General features: G+C 37.3%; 1 protein-coding gene across 2 annotated transcripts; it reads right to left on the bottom strand.

Moving 5' to 3' along the window:
• Positions 1-1,554: 1,554 nt before the first annotated feature.
• On the bottom strand, positions 1,555-14,918 carry LOC120108231 (heterogeneous nuclear ribonucleoprotein Q-like). 2 transcript variants are annotated; one of them, XM_039121805.1, is made up of 10 exons: positions 14,784-14,918; positions 14,000-14,513; positions 13,796-13,912; positions 13,566-13,706; positions 13,304-13,480; positions 11,309-11,431; positions 2,888-3,092; positions 2,322-2,503; positions 2,084-2,169; positions 1,555-1,978 (listed from the first exon to the last, which is right to left on the bottom strand). In XM_039121805.1, the coding sequence occupies exons 2-10, from the start codon at positions 14,414-14,416 to the stop codon at positions 1,855-1,857; spliced, it is 1,572 nt and encodes a 523-aa protein (XP_038977733.1). In that variant the 5' UTR covers positions 14,417-14,513; positions 14,784-14,918; the 3' UTR covers positions 1,555-1,854. The 2 variants fall into 2 exon arrangements, with proteins under 2 accessions (XP_038977733.1, XP_038977734.1); XM_039121806.1 differs by lacking the exon at positions 11,309-11,431.
• Between the last annotated feature and the right edge of the window lie 7,146 nt (positions 14,919-22,064).

Below are 22,064 nucleotides of genomic sequence, written 5' to 3'. Positions count from 1 at the left end.
ATGGCCAATCCCAGCTCCACTGTTTGCCCTAAACTTGAAAAAGATCAGGAACCTAACTCAAACTTCTGAGACAACCAAGAGCATTGTATCATTACTTCTTCAGGGTTATTGACAATGGCTTTTGTTTTGTCATAGCTGGTAAAAAGTCCTGCATCATGCAGTTGCTTGGAAAAGCTCCCATCTGGTAGGAATTGTTTAACTCCTGTTTGTATTGCAACACAAAGTGTATATGTTCACAGTCTACTTTAGTCAAAATTTTATCTTTACTAATTACTGCATTGATGCTTCTAATTATGATGCGAAGTGAGTACTGGATTTCGTGAGATGAATAATATCAAAGGAACGCAGTACATTTCATTTCACATATTGATGATACTAATGTCAGGTCTGCAAATAAGTTAATTCTTCACCTCAGAGGTGGTCACAAAAAGAATTTTGTGGAGATGGCCTGTTAATAAGTATTTTTACAGTGTATTTCCTTTGACTGGGAATGTAAATGCATGACTTTACCATCAGTAGATCCAGTCTTAAGGACAAAAGACATTGGTTTATGATTTAAATTTAGCTGCTATTATTCATACAAAACTTGAGTAACATAGAAATGATCAAAAGCAAAACCGAAGGGCTTTTGTTTGTTCTGTCCTCAATGAGCTATAATGGGACATGTACCAAAGAGCCAAGGGGGAAGAACTATGAATAGTTGATTACTAAATGAGGAAAATGAAACCTAGGTGTGACTCGTGATCTGTGCTAATACAGGCTTTGTTACAGTGTTGGAGTGCTCCCAGATATCAATCACTGATCACAATGGTGATCCAACAGTCTGGTGCTGCATCAGACAACCTGTTGGTCCGACGAGCATCAAACCTAAACTGCTCCCCCGGTCCGCCGGACCGGTCCTCATGCCTACATTCTATTTGATTTATTCAAGGTTTCAAGTTTGTACTTGGTCTGATACATTCCAATGTTTCAGTACAGGCTTCAAGTCATAAAGCTACACATTTTTCATAATTTTTCAGTTTGTGTTTCGATCTTAGGTTATGAGGATGGCTTATTACTTGTCAAGTTGTAATTATGTACCTTATTCTAGTTGACGGAGGGGAAATACATGTTGCTAAAATATAGGCAAGGAGAGGAATGAAGAAAATAGAAAGGAAAGGATGAATCAATGTGATCATGGTGGAAAATGGAGAACAATAACCTCCATACCAAACTATTGCTATGAAATTGAAACTCACAGGTGCTTCCATTCATGAGGCTCCACTCTCTAATTTTCAATTATCAAAATACCCTATCCCACATCGTCCAACCATATATTAGACAATTGATTAAAACATATAGTTATTAACAAAAGATATCGAAGGGTCTGAACCTTCCTCACATTTATTATTTATTATTTACAAACAAAAAGCTTATTATGTATCTTTTCATCTTCTCTCTTTTTCTTAAAAAATACATAGATGCACGGATCATCCATATTAAGAGAATTAACTAGCAAGGATCATCTAAATTAAGGTTAAGGGAATTAAAGAAACAGATCCAAAGATCATTACATGAGTAGCAAGGCTCACCCATAGTAAGATTAAGCAAATTAAATAAATGGATCCGCAGTTTGTTGCTCTGCCGTTCAAAGGACATGTCATCCCTTAGTTTATGCAAACGCAAACAAGCTAATCTCAGAAGAAGGAACAGGTACAACAATCTTGTGCTTGTATTGATCAGAAGTTTGGTATGGAAGCCTGATGATGATCCATGTCTACACCTGTAAAACTTTGGTCTGTTTGCATAAATGGCCAAAAAGGATGGATGGCTGGTGAAGACATCTTCAATGGATGTTGCAAGCTTAACACCGGATTAGTAAGGGCGATATCGGCGGCCACGGTTCCCATCACTGCCCCTTCCTCCGCCCTCAACTGAGCCACCACTGCGATCACTCCTCCGAGAAGGTGGCGGTGCAGCTTGTGGACCAGGCTGCTGTCTAAAAAATTTACCATGCAAAACAAGTAATGGATAACTGAATCGATATCGGGTGCTGGGACAAGGTAGAAGTGTTGCATATATATGACTAATTACTAGCACTCACAGAACATAACCAAGTCGACCATCAGGAAGTACCATCGGCACCATTCTCATCCCAGCTGGCATGGGTCCTCTACCATATATCACTGGCTGCACACAGTGACCAACATCCAACAAAAATTTCAACTAGGAATGTGCCAGAATCTCATTATTTTCAAAAGCAGGAGTTAGCAGTGGGGAAAAAAGATGGCAGAGTTACAGTGCATGAACAATCCCAAATGTAGTGGCAAGGGGAATCCAACCTGGCCGAATCCTGCTGCACCATATCCACCCCCGTAGGCCCCATATGGGTCCCCAGTGTAACCATAAGCTGGATATGGAGGGAAACTTGGAAGAAGCCCTGGTTTGAGTGAATTTGAATTTGAAGCATAATCAGACTTCTTGTCAACCTGAGGTTTCGCAAGGGCGACATCCACAACATGCCCTGTGATTCACTTTCTCTGTTAGTCATGAATATTATCTGAAAAACTACAATCATACAAAAAAATTTAGCAGATAAAGCATGTCGATATCATTTAAATGGCTATTCTCACTCGGACTAAAGTTCATTAAAATTTTTATTGCAGCATTATTAGAACAATATAATTATGGTTATAGATGTTAAATGGAGTTTAGATGCCTTCAAACATACCAGACCCAGCAAGAAATGACCTATGTTCATCGCCCCCATTTATATCAATTAACAAATAACTCAAATGTAAGATATGTTGGTTGGTAACAAAGATGTATCTTGAGGTATGTCAGGAATTGCACTGGTGCTACTTCTTTCCAATTGTTTAATGCTTAAGACAATATCCAAGAAAGTTACCATCGATTTCATATTTTTCTGTTCCTTTAACTGCCTTCAACGCACTAGATCTCTCAGCAAAATGGATGAATCCAAAATCTCGCTTCTGCCCAGCTTTAGCAGGAGGCAGAACAACTTTTGTGACCTCTCCATGGCGTTCAAAAAGTTCCCTTAACTTTTCTGGCGTAACATTCTCCGGTAAATTCTTCACATATAAAGCCTTCACCTGCAAGAAATTCAAAACGCCATCATATGCAGCGGAAGCCTCAAAAAGTACTTAGAATGTACATATCCAATCCAATAACTGAAACATGGAAACACTGATCTGTAAGACTTAACATGCAAGACTTAAAGATCTCAGGGAAAAGGAAGCCAAAGGACAGGAAAGTACATAACTGAATTTGCAAGCAATTCTATGACATGACACTACGAAACCTCATAAACTTCTGATTTTGTGGATTACTATTTAAATATTTTTAATACCTCATAATCATATCATACTTCCGGCAGCGTGATGATATTTATTTCCAAACAGTTGTACAAAAAGAAATTAATGGGCATGCAATACTAAAAAATAAGGAGTATGGGCTAGAATAAATGTAGAGAAAGCAGTATCCCATTGAGATAATAGATAGTAGGTGATGCAACTCTAGGGTTAGGTCCGTACATAAGAGGGTTCATAGGCCCTTCCACAAGGTATTTGAGTATTTGAAGAGAAACTGCAAGCGCTGTCCTAAATTATTTGCTGGCTTAAACCATAAAAAGCAAGTGCTAAAACAAACCACTACATTAAGATCTCTAGCAGTTCTATAGCACAGCAGTAACAAAGAGAGATTTTTGACAGACTGAAAATTCCAGAAAACATCCAAAGAGAGTTATCTTGCAAAAAATATGAAATTAACCCACAATTGTGATGTACCTACGAACAGGATAAAAGATATGCAAAGGTAAACTAACTTTTGTTAGTTTCAAGTGAGAAAAAAAATAGTTGAACAGCAGAATATGAGAAATTTCCAGCCAAATAAAGAATTGATAAGAAAAATGATACAAGAAAAGGAATCAAGCAGTAAGAGGGAGGAAGAGAGAGAGGAAATGAGAAGAAATAAAGAGAATGGAGAGGGAGACAAAAAGAGCCCCTTGCTATCTATTGAAAAGAAAGAAGCCTTCACTCTATTCCATTCATCTGAAACTAAATTATGATGAGTGGTTGATGGCTTTATAAGAGTAGAAACCCTAACTTAATCCTAAAATCCTCAAGCTGTGCCCTATGAGAGAAAGGTACTTTTCATGGTACTTCAGCACAATAAGTACCATAAGTGAGTGATATTGCTACAGTCCTGATCTAGCTGTCAAAGAAGGTCCCCGATCTTGTAGTCTTCGCCCTCAACGACAAATAACCCAAGCTTTACAGGTCCACAGCTCTCCGGGGCATCTAGGGAAACTGTTTTTTTGATTATATAAAATCCTACAATCATATACATCATAGAAGCCACATAAATAGAAGCATATGCATAAAATACAGTACAGGCTGTAAAACAACAAATAGGAAGTACCAACAGAGTGAACATATTGATATAGGCTACTGAATGGAACAAAGAATGCATAAACAGTAAAGCTGCCACCACCAAAGTCGGTCAAGAGAAATCGTTCAATAGTTATACAAGATTGGTGACGACTATGAATTGTTCAAGATTATACTCAGGCACTAGTGAGAGGTCACAAGCATTGATGCATCATGGTAGTATTGTAGACTGGTGATGACTATGGATTGTGAGCTGAGAAGAGATTATATTCATGAAAGCATGAGTACTAATATGAGATCATAAGCATTGTAAACAGAATATTGAGGAAGTAGGCCAAGAAGGTGCATCACTGTTGATAAACTTCTGAGCGACCCAGGTAACAACTAGACCTGTTCATAGGCCGGGCTGCCAGCCCAGTATGCTTGAGCCCGAAGCCTTTTAGACAGTCTCACTCTCAGGCTTGGCAGGCCAGGCTAGGACTAGAAAATAGGCCTATTTAATAAATAGGCCTAGAAAATAGGCTTGGGAATTAAAGCCCGGCATGAATTTTTTTTATTTTTCTGGTATTATTTGTTTATGTTTGATCCATTTGTAAACTTAATTGACATATGTGTTGATATGTGGACTAGATAGGATAATAAACATGTTGTAAATTGTTGGTAATATTTAACTATTCATATTTAGCATTTTTAAAGTATTTCTAAGCATTTTATTTTTTAAAGTAAAAAACGGTCATGAAGCTTTAGGCTGGCATGAAGCTTGAAGCCCGAGTAAGGGTTGGGCTTGGGCCTAGAAGGTAGGCCCAAAGGCCAAGGCCAAGGCCAGGCTCAGGCCTAAGTAATTGATGTTGACCTTTGAGGAAAACCCAACCTACGAACAGGTTTAGTAGCAACCAGAGAATTTGTACATACCAAGAAGTTGAATCACGTCATAGTTATAGGAACTATGATTCATCCACCACTAAAGCCTCAAAAAGCAATTTGATAATTGCATGAACATCTAGACCTAAAATGCTGGCAATTAAGACCACAGGTTGGTAGGCCTGACTAGGTATTTTGTGAACTACAAGGCGAATTACACATGTAGCAAAGTTGTTTAGCCAATTCCATAAGAAATAATTAATTAGATGATGCCAGAAAGCTGCAGATTTAAGCAATAACAACGATGGTGGTAATGTAGAATCATATGACAAACAAGCTACCAACAGGATAGTTAATGGGGATGACCATTTTCATCTCACAGCAAGGATCCTCAAATGAAGCGACAAGAAAGGAGACATACTATACAATATAAATACACATGACAAAGTAGACAATCTTAGACATGCATGGATCTACGTCCTCAAGGTGTAGAAACAAGAAGTATGATAAGCAGATGAAAGAAATCCGAAATTAAGCGAGGTGAGATCGGTCATAATACTATCCATTAAGCACTAGTGAAAGGCAGGGAGAAACAACCCTGCATTTATCCTCAAGCACATACGAATTACAACACATAGAAATTCCAAGAACATGAAGGTAATTGACCAATCATGAAATTGAATTGATTTAAAATGGCGCAAAATGGAAAATAATATCAACCAATAAAAGCATTTCATCATGGTCAGAATGACATAAGCCAAAGGCTGAATTCAGATGACAAGACAGGCTGACAGTACTACAAATCAAAAGTACAAAGAAGCTTGAAAGGGGTAAATACATGTCCTCAACATGATTGAAATGTGAAACAATAAGGATGGTGACATATACCAATATATCAACTTGAAGAAGTACAAGTACATAGCAAATTCAAGAAGGAAGGCAGAAACCAAAGACTGGTGAATCTTGGAATTGTGAATGTGGTGGGATCAATGAAAATCTGAATTGCATGAAACATCAAGGCCAACAGTAAATAAAGTAAATCTAACTTGTAGAGTACAAGATGAACCAAACAGTTGCACCACAAACTAAAAGGTCCCAAAGTAAATCGTAAAAATTGAATAGGTGTGCTTCCAAAGCAATTCCGAAACACAAGTAGAATACTAAAAGCCCCGATGAGGTAGAGTGGCAATGTTAGTAGCCGATATCTTCTACCTAGGGTAACACACCCATTTCAGACTCTTCCCAGAATCTCGAACCCAACCTGCTTCCTAAATGCTCTCTCCCTTTCTAAAATATCCGCTTCCCCACACCCACACTCACTCCCGAATCTGGCAACCAAGGTGACAAACATTTATGGTGCAATAAGAAGTTGATCAAAAGTAGCATGAGAAGGCCACAAAATGGTTTGTTTGGGGTTTGGTGCATTAGGAGCAGTAGAAGATCAAATAAAATACTTGAGTTATGATCAAGGCCATTCGGTCAAAAATATCAAAGCAGCAGATGGAGGAACCAAACACAGTAAAAATCAAAAAAAAATTCTGAGATAGACACAGAACATGTAGAAGACAAAAGAAACTGGTCCCCCAAACAGTTAGGGTGGACTAGATAATACAAATTTGAACTGACTTAAATTAAATAGGAAATTTGCTATTTCAAATGATGGTTCTCACACAGTCAAAGGCCATGAAAATTAAATGAAAGCTAGGAGACAAAAGGATAATTACTTTCCCAATCATCACTCATCAATCTAAAAGTAGGGCTCACATTATCAAAATCTGTTGGCCTGACATCCAGGAACAAGATCAAGACTCCTCTATAAAGTAAACTCTTAAGGGCTAGTCTAATACAAACAGACTCTCGAAAGTGCCATGGTAACTACAGTTGGACAGTGGCAAATTCCAGCAAATGTAACAATGCAAACAGGGGATGGCAACTAAAGCCAATAATGAAGACTGGCAATAGATGACTGACTATTCCATGGCAAATCTCCAAAGTTGGTAAGGCACCACAAACTTAAGGAGAAAGCAAAAGAGTAGAATGAAGACATTATTTCATTAGAAGTAATCGGCACATAGACAATTGGTAATGACACCCTTCAAGCTGGGCAGCGAGGTACATAGTCAAGTAGAATACATATATGCAAGCTCCTTATGTTATAATCCCTCTAAAACTCATACGTAAGAATATATTAACATAAAAAAGACAGCACAGTGAAAATCTGCATGTTAAAATGTGTCAAGATAGCATTACATAACAAGTTCAGAAAGTCTGCAGTTGACCAAATTTTTACTAAAGACATAAATATGCAATGTACAGTGACAAGCTTCATGTTAATGCATGCTCAAAGAAAATAAAGTTATGAAGTTTAAGATAAGCATCAATCTCGAGTATGAAGAGATGAAGAAGGAGAAAAAGGTTAATCAAAAAGGTTAAACTGATATATCATCATCTGATAAGCCAATACACAATTCTTGTACATGAGTTAGTCTCCAAGCATGTTTGTCTATGTGAATATGGCTGGGATATTGCTTCCCAGAGTGTTCTTCTCATCTTTTTCTCTTCTCAGGATCAAGAAATTATAGAGCAAGACTTTGTATTATGGCTGGGCATTCCTGAGCTTCTTGAAGAACCGGAGGATTGAGAATATAAACTGAACTCCACTACTGGAGCAGAGATCGTATGGCAAAAAGGACTTTCTTAAGGTATGTGGATTTATGGCAGCAAAGGAAGAAATGCCAACGGATTTGCAGGTTACTGTTGTAGAATATCTAACTAAAACTTTTGAATGGAAATCTGTCATACTCCATGGCAATGGTATTTTGCAAAGTAATTGGTGACAGCCGTTCTTTCTGGTTTCATTTAGAAAGGTTCAGAATCAAAAGCAGGAGAAAATATCAATCCCTTCACCATGTCATAAGTTGGGGATGTTGAATTATTTTTGTTGTTTGAAACGACCAAATAATATATATCGTGAATCTAAAACTTCTATATTATAGCTGACCAAAACCTTCATCTGTGCCATACATGAAAATGATAAGCAGATGGAAGATAACCTTTTAAATCATTGTAGGGTGGTTAAAAAAGCTATGGACTCTTTTTTTGACTTGATCATATCCTCTCAGACATCCCTACTGCTTCATTAAATGAAACTGTCACTGGCTTTGTGTATATGACTTGGTGGGAAAGTAACTTCAAAATCGATCCTTTGACAGCTTTTTGGGTATCTCGAATAAAGAGGAGTAAGCAAGTGTTTGTGGGTGTTAGCTAGGAAGAGACGGCCATTAAGAACTGAGATGCCTAATTTGCATAGTTGTTTTTCAGATGGTTTACCATTCAAATGAAGCCAGGTTAATTCTAGACATGATTTCGGGGATCACTAATATGAAGTCTTGGACATCTCTGCACAACATAAGTGAGCTCTAAATAGCTTGGGACAGCATCCTAAAATTTTACTTGGTCCAAGTTTTATCACAATTCCTGAGATGCATGTAAACTTTTCAGATATTTTGGCATTAGGATTGTTAAAGTCATATTCTAAGATTGTCTAGTTCTCCTCTTTATGGTTTTATGAGACATGGTAACTGCATCATATTTAGTTATTTGTGGTAGCCTAAACATTATTTTCTTGTTCTATTTTCCAAATTTCAAGTCATCCAATTAGTAGTATTTTAATAGATCACTGGTACTATTCTCATAGACCACATATGAGCAGCACTTAAGGATCGAAGGCATGTTTAAGGTCACAAAGGGTACACTGAAGAGAGTTCCAATGAAGCAATTAACTAAAGACACAAATGTTTTCCAACACTCTATATTGGAAATCCACTTTATGATCACTGTCAATCATGAGTTGGAAATTAGTTCCCGACAATAATGAAGCAAAGACATGGCTTCAAGAATAGGGTGCATAGGGTGTAATATCCTGACATTAAGGCCTCTCTTGCTAAAGATTATGTCCATGCCTCGGCCAATTTTCCTCAGTGGGCAGTTGCACACTCTGATTGTCCAATGCATAAATCTACAAGAGGACCACGCACACATGCATATGTACAAATAGAGAGCCTGAATCTCATCATTCCAGAATAAAAGATGGCCATCTAAAAAGAGAGAATGCATTGAGAATTCACATTGTTGAGCATGAGCTGCGCACATTAAAGCACATATTGCCAACAACTGAGAGCAGACATTTTCAATCAATAAATCGAATAAAACCATTAATATATCAAGAATAATTAATTTCATTGACAGTTGTTACGTAGGCAATAAATATCTAAACATATGGTTGTCATTTAACAAATTTAGACATTATTTATCACAATTCAGCACGCAGCCTATAAATTTCATTTTATGTACTTCGCCCTACTAAGATGAGTGCTATGCAACATGTCCTTTTAAACAAAACTAATGCAGTCATATCCGGAATTGGGCCATAAACTAATATTAGATACACCAAAAGTCCATTATTAGTGAACTAAAGGTCTGTTTGGCATCACCTTTATTTCTTGTTTTCTATTTTTAAAAACAACCAAGACAAAAAAAACACGTTTGGTACTATTCTTTTTATTTTCTGTTTTCTAAAAGTCACTTTTATTATTTCTAGAAAAATTAAAGTAAGAAATTCTTACTTTCAATAATTTTAAAAGTATGGAACTCATATATTTTATCACCACCAATATTATCTCCACCACCACCGTCACCTATGCCACCATGTTGTCGCCACTGCTACCATCACAGATGCTTCCACCCTTATCATTGCCATCATCCCTACCATTATCACCGCCTCCATCGATAGCTTGCCAGCACCTTCTCCCTCACCATCATTGTCGCACTATCATTGTCATTGCTACCTCCACCACACCACTGCCATCATTATTGCCTCATCATATCGTTGGTGCCCTTGACACCACCACTATCGCTGCCGCCACCATGACCACCACCATCGCTTCCACCGCACCACCGCCACTATCATAGCCACCTCCATTATACCACCACCAAACCTACCACCAACACCACCGCCGCCTCCATTGCCCCTGTTGCAACCACCACCTTATCCACTACCATTGCCATATTTGTTTTTAAAAACTAACTGACTATACCAAACATGCTTATAATTTTTCCTATTTCTAAGAAAATGAAAGTGATGCTAAATGGCGCCTAAACAATTGAAATCATGCAAAAATAGAACCAACAAAATGAGATATTTACATATTTTTATGTGTGCTTACATGCCTAGGGAACGAACTAATACATGATAGAATTTAAACAACCAAGCTAGAAAATATGATTTTGCTATCACCAAGATCAAAATTGTTGGCCAAAACCAAATCATTTTGGGAGAAATGAGCCACAAGCCATTAAACATTGATTCATTTATTAATGTTAACAAACTTATTTTAATATCACTGATATTGTTTTAGGTTGAGCTTGGCTTGTGTACAATAAACCAAACCTTTCTAGAGCATTTTGCAAGATTATATTCCAAATTTGCAAGTTTTAAGTGCTTATGAGATCATAGTGTTTGGTTGCATGAAATACAAAGGTAAGTATAATTAAACTCATCTAACACAAATCAAAATCAGAACAAAGTTTTCACTAAGTGTTAAAAAAAATAATGAATATGTAGAAAATTGAAATTCATGTGCACAATCAAATCAAAAACTCAAGCATTACTACACATATGCATGTAGAGCTTAATATCATATGCTTATAAAAACAAGCATCTTTTGCATATTTTAATGCAAACATTAACTGAGAGATTTCCTAAATCCTCGCATATGGTAAATTCCCAATATATTCTTTTATTTCTATTCCTACAAGATGCCTCTTAGAACAAAAGAAAGCATCTTTTGACACCCATAAGTAAAGCCAAATTGGCTGTAAAATATTTCACAATGGTGCTAAATTCCTTTATTAGCCCTAGAACATTTCTTGGGTTAATGCTGGCGATTGAGAAATGAAAATCACTTTTGGTTAAGGAGTTTTGATACTAGATCTTCTAAGTATAATAAAGCTGATATAAACCATGCAGATGCATTAGCATAGTTATCAGTGGAACTCACTTCTATAGTCAAGTTATTGATATTGCATATACATTTTTCCATGGCATGGTTGCAAGGGAGGCATGACAGGATAGCAAAATTGAGGGTCCTTGCATGATTATATGCATTCACATCCCTCGTTCCCTGCACATGATCATTTACAAATCTAGTATGAAGCATCCATGCCATGCCCATGATTGTTGTAAGTCAGACTAGTAATTAGTATTAAGATATTTACACCATTATGTGCTCTAAGATAATATAAATTCAAAACCCTTCATTCTTCTTTAACTATTTTGTCAAAGAAGTAACATTTGTTTATGTCATGGTGCTTCGCTATGAAGCATGAAAAATGAATACAAGATACAAATACCTCATGATACATTTTTTTTTAATAAAAGCAATATGGCTAAAAGATGGCAATAAATAAAATATGTAAGTTTACAAATATCTAAAAAGCATCCATAAAGCATAATTATATCACAATAATACATCATACTACATAGAATAACATAAACATTCGCAAACTAGGGAACATTTATTTGAAGAGAGCCCCAAAAAAAAAAAAATCTCCCCCACCTCAAAGGCAATATCCAGGGAGTACCTCCAGCATATACAAGAAGTATCCAGAGCCTTTGTTTTTCATTTCTCATTTTCAATAAAAAGATGTACTGAAAATAAGGATGTACCCAACAAGTATTGGCATCCAAAACATGTCAGATATGATCACATCATGCAATTCAGAGCATCATGTAACCTAGGTGCTTGGGTCCTACAGGAGTTCATACTAGTCTAACCCATACAGGGACTCAACTCTCTTACCACTATACTAGCCAAGGCATGCTCAATCAAATTTCAGACAGCAACTTCCACATGCTATATAATGATGCCATGCAATGTACAATAGCAGCACTTGCCTCCCTTGCTATAAAGAAAATACTTAACTTCCACTCATCCCTTAAATTTTCAAGTTTACAAATAAAAAGTAGTTCAATAAATTTTAAAAAAAGACATCCCAGTGTACGAGGCTCCCACCACTGTGCGGTCTTAGGACGTCGGACATATGCAGCTTTATCCCCACATGTAAAGAGATTGTTTCCATATTTTGAACCTGTGACACATAAGTCACAACAAAGCAGCCTTACTGTTGCGCCAAGGCCCGCCCTTTATAGCATTGGAGCCAAGTTTTTAGGTAAATAAAGAGGCTAGCAATCTCACCTTTGAGACCCAATTCAATAAATTATGATTCTTCTATTTTTACGTAAAAGAAGATTTTTCAATTTTCCAAAGCTTCAAAAAATTGGTGAACCTTTTAAATTTCTATGAAGCAAAATAAGTGCTCCAGTGACACAATCTGTAATCTGCATAAAAAACTTTAACTACAACACCATAAAGAAATTAAATATATTCAGTTTCACTAAGCTGGCACCATCAAGTAGGACTGATGCAGTGCTCAAATCGCTAAAAATTTGCCATATCCACTGCCAAGCACCTTCTGCATTGGGGCAAGCATTCTAGCTAGGGAACACATTCAATAGTTCGATAATTTTAACCCTTCTACCGCTATTAACCGTAGCCTCTGAAGAGATTTAATCAAGAGACATGATATCTGATTCATTATCTCATTTTGTTCAGATGGCAAAGTATAAATATTTCATATTCAGCATGGTATTGTCAGAATGCGTTACTATCAAGCCAAGCAACGTATTATAAGGAGAATAAACTTTAAGCAGAGTTGAATATTGTCAGTTATTTTGACAGAATAACCTCCCTTTATGATGGAAGTTTACCTTGTTCTCTGGCAAGAAAGCAATTTAAAAATCAACCAGATACTTTTATTCTAGCAACATTAGCTACATTTCTAACTGTGCGTCTTGGTCATATAAAAGCTCACGTGCATGAGAAATAACAAATGCTGCCAAGCAGAGCAAAATAAGAGCATACACAATATAAAGGTCATAAAACATACCAGAATCCATACTAAATTACATTTTTTTTCTATTTAAGTTGCTTTACCTGAGCAGCAGCAGAAGAGTCGGCCGAATTTTTTGGGTCAGCCCAGCTGACAGTTGGGTTGCTTCCATCCATTTTAAAGTTTGGACTCGACATCTTCTGCCTTGCATAATCAGCACAGGCATGGTTGTAGTACTCAACAAAGAGAAAACCACGGTTACGGCTCGGGTTCTGTGGATCCTGAGGTCATCATTGAAAACAAATGAGGAGCCAAACAGAGAGTTCAGACTGGTCAAGACAATTAAGTTCATCGACAAATGACCACCTTGAACATTTCAATATTCTGAACCCCAGGACCACTTTCCTCAAGGATTTTCCTCAACTCTTCCTCTGACAAGCTCTTTGGGACATTCCCGATGAACAAACGGTGCTTCGCTTGCGACAAAGAACATCTCAAGGTTCTCCCCTGTATGAAAAAAAGCAAACACCTTTGAACAATTTACATGAAAGGTAAAGCAAGGGCACCTTCCTGAAGCAACCATGCAACTAAATTACTTTGAATTCCTTGTCATGGAGCTCCTCAATTGCCTTTTGAGCAGCATCCTTGTTTGTGAATGTAATGAAAGCAAAACCCTTGCTTTCTCTCGTATCCTTGTCCTTCACCAGTCTCACCTGATACGTATCACAAAAGATTACGCAAACTCCATATATAAACTCATAAAACAAGCTAAACTTCAGCATTTTCAGCACCAAACTCACATCATGAATCTCCCCAAAGGCCTCGCACAGATCTCTAAGGTTCTCCTCCGTAGCATCTCGCAGCAATCCACCAATGAAAACCTCCGACCCATGAGGCGGCAGTGCAAGCAGCTCAGCCCACTTCTGGCAGTCAGCCGTGTCTCTAGACCCGACTCCCGGCCTCTCCTCTTGTTCCTCCCCTTGTTTCATCGGTTCAGAAGCAGCACTGTCAGCCCCATCGGATGGCGAAGCCTTCTCCTGCCCCTCACTGTCCGACCGATGCTCGCGCTCCTCTCCCTCAACCGGGGACTCCGGCCTGAACTTCCGGTCGCCGTAGTCTTCCACGGCATCATCGTCGTCCATCATGTACTCGATGTCGTTGTCGCCCTCGATGTCCACCTGCTCCTCCGGCTCCATCACCGCCTCCGGATCCGCCATAGCTCACAGTCACAGAACCTCAAATACTTTCTTGTTTCTTGCACTACTCTCCTCCCCCTAAAACTCCATTCTATCCAATATTTTTTCAGATAAGGGTCTAAAAACCACCAAAATAGCCCAAAATAGTGTGTGAGAGAGCTGAGAACAGTTTCAAAATTACAGAAACGAGCGTAGATAGAATTTATTAAGGCCTATTCCCCGGCGAACCCTAAAACCCTAAACTCCCATAAAGGACTCCGCCGGGGTAAGAACAACTCCCAGATAAAAACGAGGGCAAGCGTTGTTAGGGGGGTAAGGAGAGAGAAAATATATATGAACCCTTCCATGTGAGAAGAGAAGAGGAGAAGAGAGATGAAAGCTAGCTTACTGGCTTTCGGTTTTGGCTCGCCGTTCGCTGGCGCGGAGGGTAACGGCTCTCGGGAGAGGGGAGAGAGGAGCCTCGCTTGCCCCCTCCCCCTCTTTTATTATCGGCGAACCTACAACTACCGCCCCGCTGATAGGGTGATGCGGAGTATTCTATGCGGCATATAAGATCCGACGGCTGGGATTGACATGCCAATGTAGTGCCTCATTGCCTGGTTAAGGTAGCATCGCAAACACTAAACGGATGATTGTACCAAAAAAACAAAACAAAAGATTGGCATCTAGATAGTGTGGCAATCCATCAATTTCTTATTTTAATTCCTTCCAGTTTCAAAGTCCCTGCAGCATGGTAATGGTGACAAGAAAATATTTTCTCAGTATTTATAAGCAATGCTTTGAGTTATTTTCCGGTCAATTGCTATAACCTGTGCATTGCATTCATACCATATTCATGTGTTGGTTGTTTTTTTCATCAAAATTGATCTCAAGAAAATAGGAAAATGGTGGATTCTAAAAGAAATTGTAATTGTAAAAATACAGATTATCCTTGCTGTCAAAGATCACGAAGTAATTTATGAGCCTGGGTGCAAGTTTTTAGAAAAATTAATCTAGCACTCTGTACTATATGTTGGAAGATGCAATCATTCTTTGCCAACCCGGTGTTATAAGCAATATAACAAATGGAAAAATGAATCTAGCAATCTATATCGTATGTTGGAAGATGCGATTAATTCCTGCCAACCTCAAGGATATTTAACTCTGCCATTATCACTAAGCTACAAAACTCATTTTTATTTAAACTGCTTGCCAAATTATTTATCATCATTTTTAGTTAACATTATTACCCTTTTTTTATTTTTTAGTAATTTCTATTCGGGTACCCGACCTAACTTGAATAACCTAATCCAAATAAAGATTAATCGGGTAGGTTCGGGTACCCAGCAAATTTACATTTTTTTTATGGGACAGATTTGGGATATCTTTAGCAAATTTTAATCCAGTCTGGCATGGATTTGGATAGTAGAATTTTAAACGGGTTCAAGTACGAGTAAAGAAAATTTTGTGGGTACCTTACCTATTGTCATTCCTAATGATATAGGCCCACATGGAAGCTGAAGCCACGTTAATTTTCACATAAACATAGCAACTCTAAATGGACCTCTAACCTTCGTACCCAAGCAATATTCTAAACTGGTTGGGATTCAGATAGCAAAGCACGATAAAGATCAGTACCTTAATAATTAGACCAAAAGATAGAATCTAGCACAACTTGTCTCCAATATCACTATGGGGTATAGGAATAGATAAAACTCTATGCACTATTTCCTATGAGGAGGCTTGAGTGATGATTAGCTGATTCCATTTTCTTCATTGGAGATGATGAGATCTATAACTATGGTGCCTTTAAGTGCTAAAATATCAACCAAAGTCTGCCACGTACTACAAGTAGAGATAACAACCATGGATCCTAGAGCACATTTATAGATTCACTATCACCTACACACCATTTAGAATAAATAACTGGAGCATAAGAACAAATCTTCTTCCAAACCTGAAAGCCACTTTGTGTAGATGTCGGGTAAGATGTCAATGACTACGAACCATATTTCACCCTCATAAAAGAGCTCCAAAAATCAATATGTTTCAAAAGATACCTCGCAGTATGTTTAGTCATAGAGCTCCACTTCTAGTGACAAAAAAGGGAATACCTAAACCATCATCCCAAATAGATTGGCAAACATAATCCTAAGAAATTAGATGCCGCCTTCTATAATTATCATTTGAGTCCTAAAAAAAATTTCTGATAATACTCTCCAACTTTAGAAGTACTTTCCTAAGAAGAATAGTATGAGAAATTTAGTAAACAAAAAGTGCAAAAAGGACCGACTTAATAATAGTAACCATGCCCATTATAGATAAAGCCCTCTACTTCCAACCCTCCATTCAATTCAAGAATTATTGTATCATATCACTACATTTAGATAAGGACAACCTCTTAGCAGATATAGAAATTTCCAAGTATTTCCATGTGCCATTAGACTCCTTAATGTGTAAGAGATTTTATTGCACTGCCTGATAAGAATATTAACTTTTGAGCTAAATTTCACCATAGATTTATCAAAGTTTACTCTCTATCCAGAAATTGCACAATAATTATTTAGAATAGCCGATAAAGTTTTTACATTAGACAGAATGGCCATGGCAAATAATATATAATTATCCACAAATAGAAGATGAGAAATAAATACTCTAGTTCGGCTAGGCTAATACACATATAATGAATTATTCTCTACCACCACTTTCAATAATCTTGATAACACATCTACACAGATAATAAATAAGTAGGGTGATAGCACTACTAGAATTTTATAAATAGCAATAAAAAAATTTGTTGCTAAAAAACAAATTCCGTTGCCTAAAGTAGTTGGTGATGAAAAACATTTCATTGACAGATTTGTAGCCAATGCCCATTGCTAAAAGTCATCGACGATGAAAATTATAATCTCTCATAAAATATTCAACATTTTGGGATGAAAGAAATTTTATTGCTAACACATACATAATTCATGACAAACTAAGTCATCACTAAAGTGAGTAAATGACACTACCTAAATATCTTTTTTGCCATGAAAAGTCAGCTCTAAAGGTCACATGTATTTTTTTTTTTGCTACGAAAGTAATTTTTTCTATGACAAAAGCACTTTCATCATAAAATATTCTGATGACAAAATTTTCTTCATCACAAAAAGATGGTTATTAACGACAATTCTGTTTTGTCGCTCAAAATCAGGTATTAGAAACAAAAAAAAAATTGTGCATAAAAAGATGGTTATTAGGGACAATTCTATTTCGTCGCTCAAAATCAGGTACTAGAAACAAAATATTTTTGTTACTAATTAGGATTGAAAAAGATTCTTTTTTTGAATCTAATCAGATTCATATATGGATATGGGTACATGCTTACAATTTTAAAAATGGGAAAGAATTTCTTTTATATATATATACATTTATACAAAGGATTGAACCTAAGACCTTTTGGTCTATTACCTACTACTCAACCACTATGAAATATAATTTTGTTGCCAAAAATACTATTTAATAATATTTTATTATAATTTTTTTATTTTGTTGCCTTATAGTACTTATTAGCGACAAATTATGATTGGTAGCAAACTAGTTTGTAGTTGATTGACTATTTTTTTATAGTGGACAACCTTGTCGCATACCAATAGAAGAGTGGAAAGAATCAAAAGGAGTTCCATTGATCAAAATGGCATAGGAGGGTGACGCGATACAATCCTAAATCCAATTAATTCAGGCATCTTGAAAATTTCGCTGCTGAAGAGAAAAGAATAGAAAATCCTACCAAACTCTGTCATATGCTCTCTCTTCATATACAGTTTAATCACCATGTAAGTGCATGTAACTGGAGCTCGTTGTAAATCAAACATAATCTCCTGAGCCATAAGAACATTATTAAAAATACTTAAACTTTTAATACATGCACCTTGTTCTTGATTTATCAATGGATGTAGCAGATGTTGCATCCCATTAGCCATCAATTTAATAAAAATTTTGTACAGAGTGGTACATAAACTGATTGGGTAATAGTGAAATAGGAGTGATGCATCTGACATCTTAAGGATTAGAGTAATGAAAGTATGCTTTCATGATGCAGGCATCAAAAATGAGGTAAAAAATTATTTCACTACACGATACACATCTATCCGGATGTTTGGCTGGTAGTATTTGAAGAAAAAAAGTGGAAAATGATCCAAACTAGGAGCTTTATCCCTTGACCTAGATCGTAATGTAGGTTCAACCTCAGCATCAGAGATCACTCTAAAAAGCATCTCATTGTCAAACATAGATAAAATAATATTAGGCAGTGGAACACAGAGGGCGTGTCACCAAGCTTGTCTAGGTGAGGCTTGGATGCACAAGCATGCCACTAGCATTAGGCTAGCTAGAAAAATGTGGGTCGAAGAGAAGATAGAGAGTAGCAAGGGTTCAGGTATCTTGACCTTTAAGGATTTTCACCACTATCACACTACCATCTAAAGGAGATAGAACTAGATATGGATGTAGCGTTGGGCTACGATGGAAGAGTGTAACACTAGGCTATGATAGATAATCCATATTACGCTTACTCCTAGGATAAAAGACTAAGGTAAGAGATAAAAATAAAGATAAATTGTTTGGATTGATTATCGAAGGATTCTTTACTAAGTACAATTCCATATATTTATAGTAGTATATAACAACTACACTCAAACACAGTAACTGTTCACTCCAACAGTTGCTTCCTACATTTAGTCTGTGCTCCTGGTAGTTCCGATTGTTGCTGCCAATGATTCTCCCACCATGCACATACACAAGCACGAGTATTCTGCAAGTACCAAACTGACGTCATATCTTATTAGTCTTTAGTTTATCCTAACGTAGCTTGTGTTGGCTATCTCCCCTCATTTGACCTACAATATAATCATGTTATTCAAAATTTTGGATCAGTATTGATCGTCTCGATCTTCTACCTGCCATTTGTCATGGCCAATACTTGATCTTTCGACATGCTTATCCATATCATGGCCTCAATCTATCAATTTGTCTTGGATCTCCATCCTTCATGTGATTTTTAAGGTCGAACTCTAAATTTATCGAAAGTTACATGATTCTCACCTGTTTTGATTCTATGCGACAGGAAAACTCAATGTGGGGCAGGTTTCTCCTGTCTTGTCTTGCAAGGATTGTTTGATAGCAACTCAGGAGTGAAAAATAGATGAACCTAGAGGCAAAGAATGCTAATGGACATGAAGAACTATCCCTATGTCAGAGACTTAGCTCATAATATCCCTAGCCTACGTCGGCTCTAGTTGCGTTACAGATCCATTGGTCTTCTCTTCTTTTCGTCTAATAATGGATGGCTCGATAAAGTTTTTTCGCTGCTTCGTTAGCAACAGTTTCTTATTCTTTATTCGTCGAATAGGTCTCATCAATCTTCATATTGTGCGTGCACATTCATCCCCTTAACCAAGTCAAAAATAATCTATATGTCACTTGCCTTTGGCTGCCAACTCTATAAATAGGCTGTACATCCCTCTCTTCCATGCTCATCCTCCTTCCTCCTTATTAACCTTATGCCACCCCCAATTTTCTTTTACTTTTTATGGAGGGCAAAGCTGAGTATTAGCTGGGACAACCTATTTTCACCGACTTTTGATCGGTTTGTAGAATTGAAGTACCGTCACAAATTAAGATAATACTACCAATGGCTTGCAATGCCAACTTGGAATACCATCACCAAATGCTCACTGTTTGGTTCAGGGCCGCTAAATCGGCAAGCCAATATCTTGTCAGGTAGCTTTCAGCTAATCCTATACTCTCATCTTTCTTGGGTTGGATTAGGCAGTATCGACTGCATTCGCACCTTGTTCGAAGCCCACTGCACCCAATCTACCTCCGCTGCATTTGTTGAAGAAGTGCGGTAGGTAAAACGTCGGATCATCTTGAAGCTTTGATAGGCTAACAAGGGTGAAAGATATTAGCAAGAAAGAAATAAGCGTCTTGAGAGTATCCACTTATTCAGTCTTATACTAATGCTTATGTAATTATATTAGTCAAAAGTGATAAAACAACACGGCCTTTTAACTTTGTGATTTCTTGCATGTCCTCCTCAATGTAATCTTTCAATTAATAGCATTTTTCAACATTCAACTTATCCCTTGGCAGATCAGGTCGATGATCTTCCATGCTTGGTTAAAAGAGCATGATTGAGTCTTTCGAAGCAGAGGTGACTAATGTCAGTTAATGAATACGATTCTAGAGAAGCTTGCGGACTGGCATCCAAAATTCTCTAAGAAGAGTGAAAGAAATTAAACAGTTGTAAAAGGTCTATAAAATAGAATTCATTATAGTGGAGTATTACTATCTTTATCGGTCTACGAGCCGAAACTTTTGTGAAATTTTTAACTAGATAATATATTTAATACTACTATTTTTTTGCTTTTAGACCAAATTCATTACTTTTTTTATGTTCCAGCAATTTTTGGCATAGCATCAAAATTCATAATATTCATAATTCACATAAAGATCTTTCATCATGCATGGTACCATTTGCTAGGTCGAACATAGAGCTAATCATGGGCTAGACCTCGAACCTAAACTATATTTATTTTTAGTGGGATTGGATCTATTTAAAATTTGATATTTTTTATACCTTAATCTGGCCTACAATCAGCTTTAGTGGAATACAACTCTTGTATTAAATTGCTATCATGTCATAGTTTACTTACATTGTGCATTTTTTCTTTTACAAATTGCATGTATATATATATTTCTACTTCTATATTATATATTATGGACATTGAGGGGTACAAATAGGTCGGGTCGGATTAGGTCATGAGTGACACCGACCCTACCCGGCTTCTTGTTCAGGTCCTAATGTTGGACCTAGACTCAATCTAATAGAAGATCAGATCGGGTCGGGTCGGGTCCATTACTAAAATTTTTAACCCTACTAGTCATTCGAGTCGGATTGGGTCCATATATAACCCAATCCTAACCAAAAAAATTCGACTCTCGTTCAAGTTTGGGTCGGATCCAAATGAATCTGAAAGAGTATGATTGTGTATGTGAAGTAGAAAGCAACCTCAATGACTTTCTTTTTGAATATTGAAGGACAAAAAACCACAAACCAGATAAGGTTGACTGCAAAAATAACATGCAGTGCTCATTTAATCAGATTATCTAAGAACAACCTAGATCTTCATACTCAAGCCTTTTCGAGGCTCAGTTGCTACTTTGTTGCTACAAAATGTTCATTATTCTTTAATAAGCCTTCAAAATTAAGCATACTACAAATGTTCATTATTCTTTAATAAGCCTTCAAAACTAAGCAACGAAACTGCATGAATTGTTCTATATTTTGAATTGGAGTTATAAACTTGATGGGCGGTAAAATGGATCATCTTACTCCAGCATGGAACTACCCAAACTTTGCCGAGTGAACCGACCTCAGCCAGAGACCGAGGTGACCTCGACCGGAGGAAGCGACCTCGGCCAGAGACCAAGCCGACCTTGCCAAGCGCATGCCACAGCCTCCAAGTCTATCCGACCTCAGCCCGAGGCCGAGCCGACCTCAGCCCTGTCAACGTCAATCCTACCATCTCCAAATTCTCATCAAAGATCTCGCGGATCCTCAGGACAAGACAGGAGAAGTATCTCTTAAATCCTCATCGAAGCCCCGCGGATTCTCAAAGCAAATTTGGAATGATGTCTTCCGGAT

This window comes from Phoenix dactylifera, unplaced genomic scaffold (assembly GCF_009389715.1).
Source record: "Phoenix dactylifera cultivar Barhee BC4 unplaced genomic scaffold, palm_55x_up_171113_PBpolish2nd_filt_p 001233F, whole genome shotgun sequence".
In the NCBI taxonomy this organism is placed as follows: domain Eukaryota; kingdom Viridiplantae; phylum Streptophyta; class Magnoliopsida; order Arecales; family Arecaceae; genus Phoenix; species Phoenix dactylifera.
Note: the sequence above shows the minus strand (reverse complement) of the source record. Positions and strands in the feature narration are given on the sequence as shown.

Coding starts and splice junctions, on each gene's coding strand:
- LOC120108231 (XM_039121805.1), bottom strand. CDS start 14,416: ATGGCGGATCCGGAGGCGGTGATGGAGCCGGAGGAGCAGGTGGACATC. Junction 11,432..13,303: donor ACTCTTCTGCTGCTGCTCAG/GTAAAGCAACTT, acceptor GATCATGTGCAG/GGAACGAGGGATGTGAATGC. Junction 2,504..2,887: donor AGAAAAATATGAAATCGATG/GTAACTTTCTTG, acceptor AGTGAATCACAG/GGCATGTTGTGGATGTCGCC.